Consider the following 6,801-nt stretch of genomic DNA (forward strand, 5'->3'; position numbering starts at 1 on the left):
TAACTAATTGAGCAGCTCAATAACTAGGCCTAGTTTCACTTGTTTGCTCTAGGAGTTTGGACATGTAAATATAATTATTGACATGTCTTTTATACATAAAAAAATAAAGGTTTTTTTTTGGAGACTTGCTATTTATGAATTTGATGACATAATACAATCTGTTGAGACGTTGAATATGCGAGGACATGAACAAACAAGAGAGCGAGTTAAACATCAAGACGTAGACCGATTGTGGTAGGGACCGAACAAAAACCTAACAGGAAATATTTCCGTCTAGTTAATTCGAGTTGCTATTTACACAGTGCTACTTACGTATAATATATTATTTGGCACATCTAATTAATTTGTAGACACCACAGAAAAGAGAAAGCAACATTTTCTTTAGCAAACCTAAGAAATCGCGATTGATTCTAATGTATCAGTTTATACAGTACATGTTGATTTTGTAGCTAACAATAAAATCATTAAAAATGATAATCAAGTTTTGTTTTTATAGTTTTATTTATCATATGAGTAGTGCATATCATCTACACCCATATCAAATTCACATGGCATGGGGTCCTATGATGAATTAGATGCATGAAGGTGAGGAAGGTTTCTTGCCACTTTTGGACAAAATATGGATGTCAATTAACATCAAAAAGAGGGCCACATGCCCAAAAGCATTTTGTGAAAAGAGCCAAGCAAACAAACAAACCACACAACTCATTACAAACTCCTTCTTAGAGTATGACATGATCCTACAGCCAACCCTAATGGGGTCTTACTTGTTTTCAATCACTAGTTGATTGGATAGCCTTGAATTTAATCATCATTGCTTTCTGTGTCTCTCCCTTTCTCTTCCTAACATTCCATCTTCCTTAACTTTCCATCTAATAGTTGGTGGGGTTAAATCTTCGGTTTAAACTTCGTCGTATAATATTTTTTTATGTACGTTTCAACGACTTTGTTGATGATCATTTAAGGAGTTACCAAAAGAAAGTACTAACCGAAATACCTTTATTAGTATAAAATCTTGGTTGGAGAGAGGGTTAAAGAACACCGGATCCTCTCTAGTTTATGCCAACGTGCGTATGCATGATTTGTGACATTTTTGGTATTTTAATTTATATATTTTTCTAAAAATTAAATTGATACAGAACAAAAGAAACAGTAAAAGAGATTGTAAAATTGTAATATCAACAAAAATTGATATCCCTTTTTGATTGAGAAAATATAAATATGTCAAAAAACTAGTACTAACTCCATATTTATGAAATTGCCATGGCAAATAAACGTGCGAATTACTAAAATAAATAATTCAAACACTTTAACACTGGATTAAAGCTTGTAAATATAGTGAAAAACCATTGTGCCTGAAATCAGTGCTCTGGCCTCTGGATGATGAAATTCGGGTTCGACAGTAAAAACAAACCACATACGGCTGCGTGCCCACGTAACTCCAGATAGCTTAACTTATGCTGTTTTTAGTTGAACCATCTGATCCAACTATGAGTACGTTATGTTATGTTATGTTATGAAACAGCCACGCACATGTATCAATTAAATTCTACATCTAATGTCGGCAAACTTATCATAGATTATAAACCAATAAAAAAAATGTTAACAAAAGTTCGATAGAGATGTATGACTCAATTATAAGAGACATTTCTCCCTCACAAGTTAGCATCAACCCACAATAATATCCACTATATAATGATTAAAATTTCTATATTTAATATCTAAAAATTACAAAAATAAAATAAATAATAATAAAAAGTAGCTAGGCTCATTTTTACAATCCTAATATATGAACTAAACCTATAAATTTATTGTTCCGGAATCAGGATTAGGATGAGTAAGCAAGTGAGCAGTTTGATGAACCTTGAACCAGCAACTGAGCCGGGGTCACCGAAGACGACGAATACAGACCAGAAGCGTTTGAACCTTTTCGTGTATTGTTGGCGCTGGTCTCTTTATGGGGTTCATTCGTTGTAGACTCGTGTCTAATCTCTCTTAGTAATGCCACCACGTCTTTCATTGTGGGCCGGTCTTCGGGCTGGTTACTAGTGCACAAGAGGGCTATGCCTAGAGCTTGTAACATTTCTTGTATTTGCTGGTCGGGATTGCCATGTAACTTTTGGTCTATAATATGAACCGGATCTTTTTTGCTTTTGAGATGATCGCGAACCCATTGGATAACATGTTGGCCCTCGGAAAACGACTCGTCAACTGGCTTCTTTCCCGTGATTATCTCTAGTAACACTACCCCGTAGCTAAAAACATCACTCTTTTCAGTAATTTTTAACATGCTAGCATACTCTGCAAACACAAATAATTATTTACACAAGTGACGAAAATGACACTACTAGAAAACTGACTTCAAGTTACTTTACCTGGAGCCATGTAACCGTATGAGCCCGCAAATTGAGGCTTCACCGAAAACGAGGCGCTATCGTCTTCCACCAATCTTGCAAGCCCAAAATCCGCAAGACAAGCATCATTTCGATCGCCTAATAATATGTTCTCCACCTTCACGTCCCGGTGGAGGATTGGCGGCACGCAATCATGGTGCAAATACGCTAACCCTTCTGCCACCCCTAAAGCGATCTTGAACCGCGTTTCCCACTCGACCACCTCCATGTTACCGTCATGTAACAATGTGCCTAATGTACCATTAGGCATAAAGTCATAAAGCAATAGTTTGTTCTTCCCATTAGCAGCCCAACCCAACAACCGGACAATGTTCCGATGTCGGATACGCGCCAAAGTGGCGATTTCTGACGAAAACGCGGCTGCGGAGTAATTCTCCGATTGCTGGAATCTTTTCACCGCTATCGGAAACCCGGACGGAATATTCGCCCGGTACACAACCCCCGACCGACCTTGGCCCACCACATTATCAGGTGTTAGGTATTTTGCCATGTCAGCAATTGACAAGTCAAGTTTTTGGTATAAAGTGATCTCCCAAGGTGGTCCCATTTCCACATCAGCATCATCAATACCGCGGTCCCGGGCCCGCATTTTGCCAGCGAGTATGATGTAAACCGCAGACAGCAAAAGAACACACGCGACTCCAATTAGCACCACCATCGCCACCCGCGCACCCTTGCTCCGCCGAGAACCCTCTTTCTCAGTGGAGCATTTGTTACCGTCCAAACACAGTGAAGGATTGGCCGCTAACATATTAAGTGGTAGTTTAGCGAAGAATGGCGTGTTCGGCACGTTACCTTTAAAATCGTTGTGCGAGACATTAAGAGTCACAAGATTTTCAAGGTCCACGAGATTTTGCAAATCGCCCGAAAGCGAATTGTAAGAGAGATCTAGAACTCCAAGTTTATCTAATGCAGCAAACTCTGCAGGTATTTTACCCGAGAGTTTGTTGCAGCTGAGATTCAGAGCAATCCCTAGAGCTGGAATCTTTCCTAGATTCGCGGGTATCTCGCCAGAGAACTCGTTGCTGCTTAGATCCAGCAACTGAAGGTTCACGCAAGAACCGATTTCTGGCGGAATTTGTCCAGAGAATCGGTTCTTGCTGAGCACGAGCTTGTTTAAGGATACAAGTGCCCCGAGATTGCGACTCAATGCGCCTTCGATTTGATTTTCGGAGACGTCAACGAGCTGGAGCGATACAATCTTATTTAAGCTCTCGGGTAAGCTTCCGGTGAGTGAGTTAGAATGCAAGTCTAGAAATGTCAAGTTCTGGCAACTGGATATCTCTGGCGGTATGATCCCGGTCAACCTATTCGACCCGAGATCAAGGAAGTTTAAATTCTCCAATTTTCCAATCTCGGGTGGAATCGATCCGGTCAGGTGGTTATCGTTCGCACGAAACCTGATCAGCGACGAGCAGTTCCCGATCTCGGGCGGTATTTGACCCGACAACTCGTTTCCCAATAGTAACAACTTGTTGAGATTCTTCAAATCAAAAAGACCCTTCGGGACCGGACCTATCAGACACAATGTAATTAATAATTAATAAATATGTTAAAAGACAGCATTATGTAAATATGAGTTAAGTATATGACGGGTCGGTTTCTGCTGACCTGTCAGTGAATTCTGCGATAAATCAATCGCTTCGAGATTTTTACAAGACGATATCGAACTAGGGATCGCGCCTTCTAACCGATTCTGCCACAAGAACAACAAAGTAAGGTTTCCAAAGTTTCCGAATTCGGATGGAATAGTACCGATGATCTGATTATTATCGAGTTCGATATGAGTCAGACTTATGCAGTTCCCAATCTGACTCGGTATCGAACCCGAGATCTGGTTCACACTAAGTTGAAGCTCTTGCAACGAGGTCAAGTTACCAAACGTAACCGGAATAACTCCGGTTAACGAATTCATTGAAATGTCAATCAATTCTAGTTGGACACAGTTTCCAAGCTCAGGCGGGATAACGCCTACTAAACTGTTCTGCCACAGCAACAGATTTTTTAAACTCTTTAAATTCCCCAAGGTACTCGGGACCGAACCCGAAAGCGAGTTTTCGTATAAATAAATGTTCTCCAAGGCAGTGCATTCACCAATCTCTATAGGAATCTGACCCGAAAGCAGTGACGTGTAAATCGCAAGCGTTTGAAGCTTTTTCAAGTTACCGATCGTCGAAGGAAGAGCGCCCGATAAGCTCGTTTCCGCGATCCCTAACATGACTAAACTCGTGCAGTTTCCGATTTCTTTCGGTAATGTGCCTTCAATGTCTTTGTTTCCACCCGCTCTGAGGACTTGTAAGTATTTTAACTCTCCGATAGAGCTCGGAATGTTTCCTCCGAGCTGGTTATCGTAGCATGTTAACACGACCAGGCTCCGAAGGTTCCCAATTTCCAAAGGAATGGAACCTTCGAGACTGTTCGTGTTAATATGGAGCTCTACGAGCTTTTCAAGCTCGCAGAGCTCTATCGGGATTTCCCCTGACAACCCGTTGTCACTTAAATCCAAATAATTCAGGTCCTGTAAGGAACTGATTGTTTTGGGGATCAAACCAGTAAGGTTCGTTCCCGATAACACAAGCCTTCTGAGCGTCCACAAAGCGGTGAACTCAGAAGGCATGGCTCCAAGTAAGTCAACATAAGTTAAACTCAACTCTATAACATTCTTGTAATCATCACAAGTGACACCAAACCATCCACAAGGGGTTTCATTAGTTGAGTCCCATGTGTTTAGGACCTCTAAACTTGGTCCTTTTAAGGTTTGTTTCCATGATATAAGAGCTTGACCTTGTGGGTTAAGTGAGAAATATGAAGGAATAATAACTAAAAGAAGTAGTAGAAGAAATGAGAACTTAAGTTGAAAACTTGACATTACAAAAATGTTAATATGCTGTAGATTTCGATGGGAAGGAAGAGGATGAGCATGAGCCTAGGGAGGAACAATATGAGAGAAAAACAATACAAAACAAATCATTTGTGTGTGTGGAGTTGGAGTTTGTTTTTGTGTTTGTGTTAGTGGGGTGGTTTTTTAATGTTATTATTATATATTTATATGATGAAAAGGAGGTTACAGTGAGAGATGGAGACCCAGAATCTACGGATCAAAAGACAGCTAGACCATCATGTTTGATGGGGTTACCTTACCTTACTAATTAAGTGTGTTTTATGTTACATAGGATTTATTTATATAGTTGTTTTTTTTATGTATGTTTATGTCATATAAGTATCAGCTTTTTACATAAAAAATATTAGAGGGTGTTTGAGCCATTCGGAGTGGAATATAACACACTAACGGGCTATTTGGTTCATTTAGATCTGAATGAGTTAGATTTGAATAAGGGTTTGTTCCATTCAGTTAAAGGTGGACAAATAAACCAGTTAACCAAACCGAATTGAAACCGAACTGGTTTAAAAACAATTGTGTAGAAACCAGTTTCGAACCGATTGAAACCGTAAGTTTGGAGCCGGTTTGTAATTATCTCCCCCAAAACTGGTTTCAAACCGGTTAACCGAACCGAAACCGGTCGTAACTTGATCAAGAAACCGGTTTCAACCCGTACCGAAACCGATCATAATTCGGTTTTGATTTTTGTTGACTAAACCGAACCGGTTTCAACCCAAACCGGTTTTGAGTTTTAAACCGGTTTGTGCACCTTTAAATTCAGCAATAACATGAGTATGACTGATTCAGATCTAATTTTAACTATTCAGATGTTTTTCTATCTGAAACCAAACATGCTGAAATATGAATGAATCATATGCTTCCATATGAATGGTTCCATTAATATGTAAACAAATAGCCCTTAACACAAATAACGGTAAGTATTACGCATATTTTAAAGTTTATAAAATATGGTAAACATGAAGTCATATAAAATAAAAACGATGGTTAAATATGAGATTGATTGTTTATATCAATATACTAATTGTTCAAATTTATTTGGATGGCCAAGTCCAACTGGTTGCTAGAGAAGTCTGAAAGACTTACCATCCGCATACAATTCAGCATATCCGATTTCAAATGCTTCTTATATCAAAGCGTACACATGAGACGGAATCGAACTTGCCCAAGAATTAGGTAGTCAAATTCATAAATAACAATTTCGATAAAACTTTTAAAAGTTAATGTAGCAAGACAATTCCTTACTCGAATGTGTGAAATAAATTTACAAAGAATAAACTTGTGTGAAATAAATATGTAAAAGAATTTTACTATTTTTATGATGATGATGTAGGTAAGGATAATTATAAAAGTATACAAATAGGGTTATTCAGGCATTGACTGATTGTATAGTGCAAGTTCCAAATGCATGAAAAGCAAAGGGCCTACACACTTGTTTTTGAAAAAGGAGGTACAAAGAGAGATCTGAGTGAGTAAACAATGAAATAG

The 6,801-nt window shown here is 38.8% G+C and overlaps 1 protein-coding gene across 1 annotated transcript; it reads right to left on the reverse strand.

Annotated features, from left to right (window-relative positions):
- Nucleotides 1-1,745: 1,745 nt before the first annotated feature.
- LOC143609642 (uncharacterized) lies at nt 1,746-5,525 on the reverse strand. Its single transcript, XM_077084342.1, has 3 exons — nt 4,026-5,525; nt 2,376-3,929; nt 1,746-2,301 (listed from the first exon to the last, which is right to left on the reverse strand). Exons 1-3 carry the CDS (start codon nt 5,281-5,283, stop codon nt 1,829-1,831), a joined length of 3,285 nt encoding a protein of 1,094 aa, XP_076940457.1. The 5' UTR covers nt 5,284-5,525; the 3' UTR covers nt 1,746-1,828.
- Between the last annotated feature and the right edge of the window lie 1,276 nt (nt 5,526-6,801).

The sequence above is a fragment of the Bidens hawaiensis genome, unplaced genomic scaffold (assembly GCF_021521415.1).
Source record: "Bidens hawaiensis isolate Kalapana, Puna unplaced genomic scaffold, B.hawaiensis_p1.1 tig00008248_1, whole genome shotgun sequence".
In the NCBI taxonomy this organism is placed as follows: domain Eukaryota; kingdom Viridiplantae; phylum Streptophyta; class Magnoliopsida; order Asterales; family Asteraceae; genus Bidens; species Bidens hawaiensis.

Bases quoted from the DNA above. Each gene is read 5' to 3' on its own strand.
- LOC143609642 (XM_077084342.1), bottom strand. From the start codon at position 5,283: ATGTCAAGTTTTCAACTTAAGTTCTCATTTCTTCTACTACTTCTTTTA. The intron at 3,930-4,025 runs GTCAGCAGAAAC...TGTGTCTGATAG, and splicing joins ATCGCAGAATTCACTGACAG to GTCCGGTCCCGAAGGGTCTT. The intron at 2,302-2,375 runs GTAAAGTAACTT...TTGTGTTTGCAG, and splicing joins ATACGGTTACATGGCTCCAG to AGTATGCTAGCATGTTAAAA.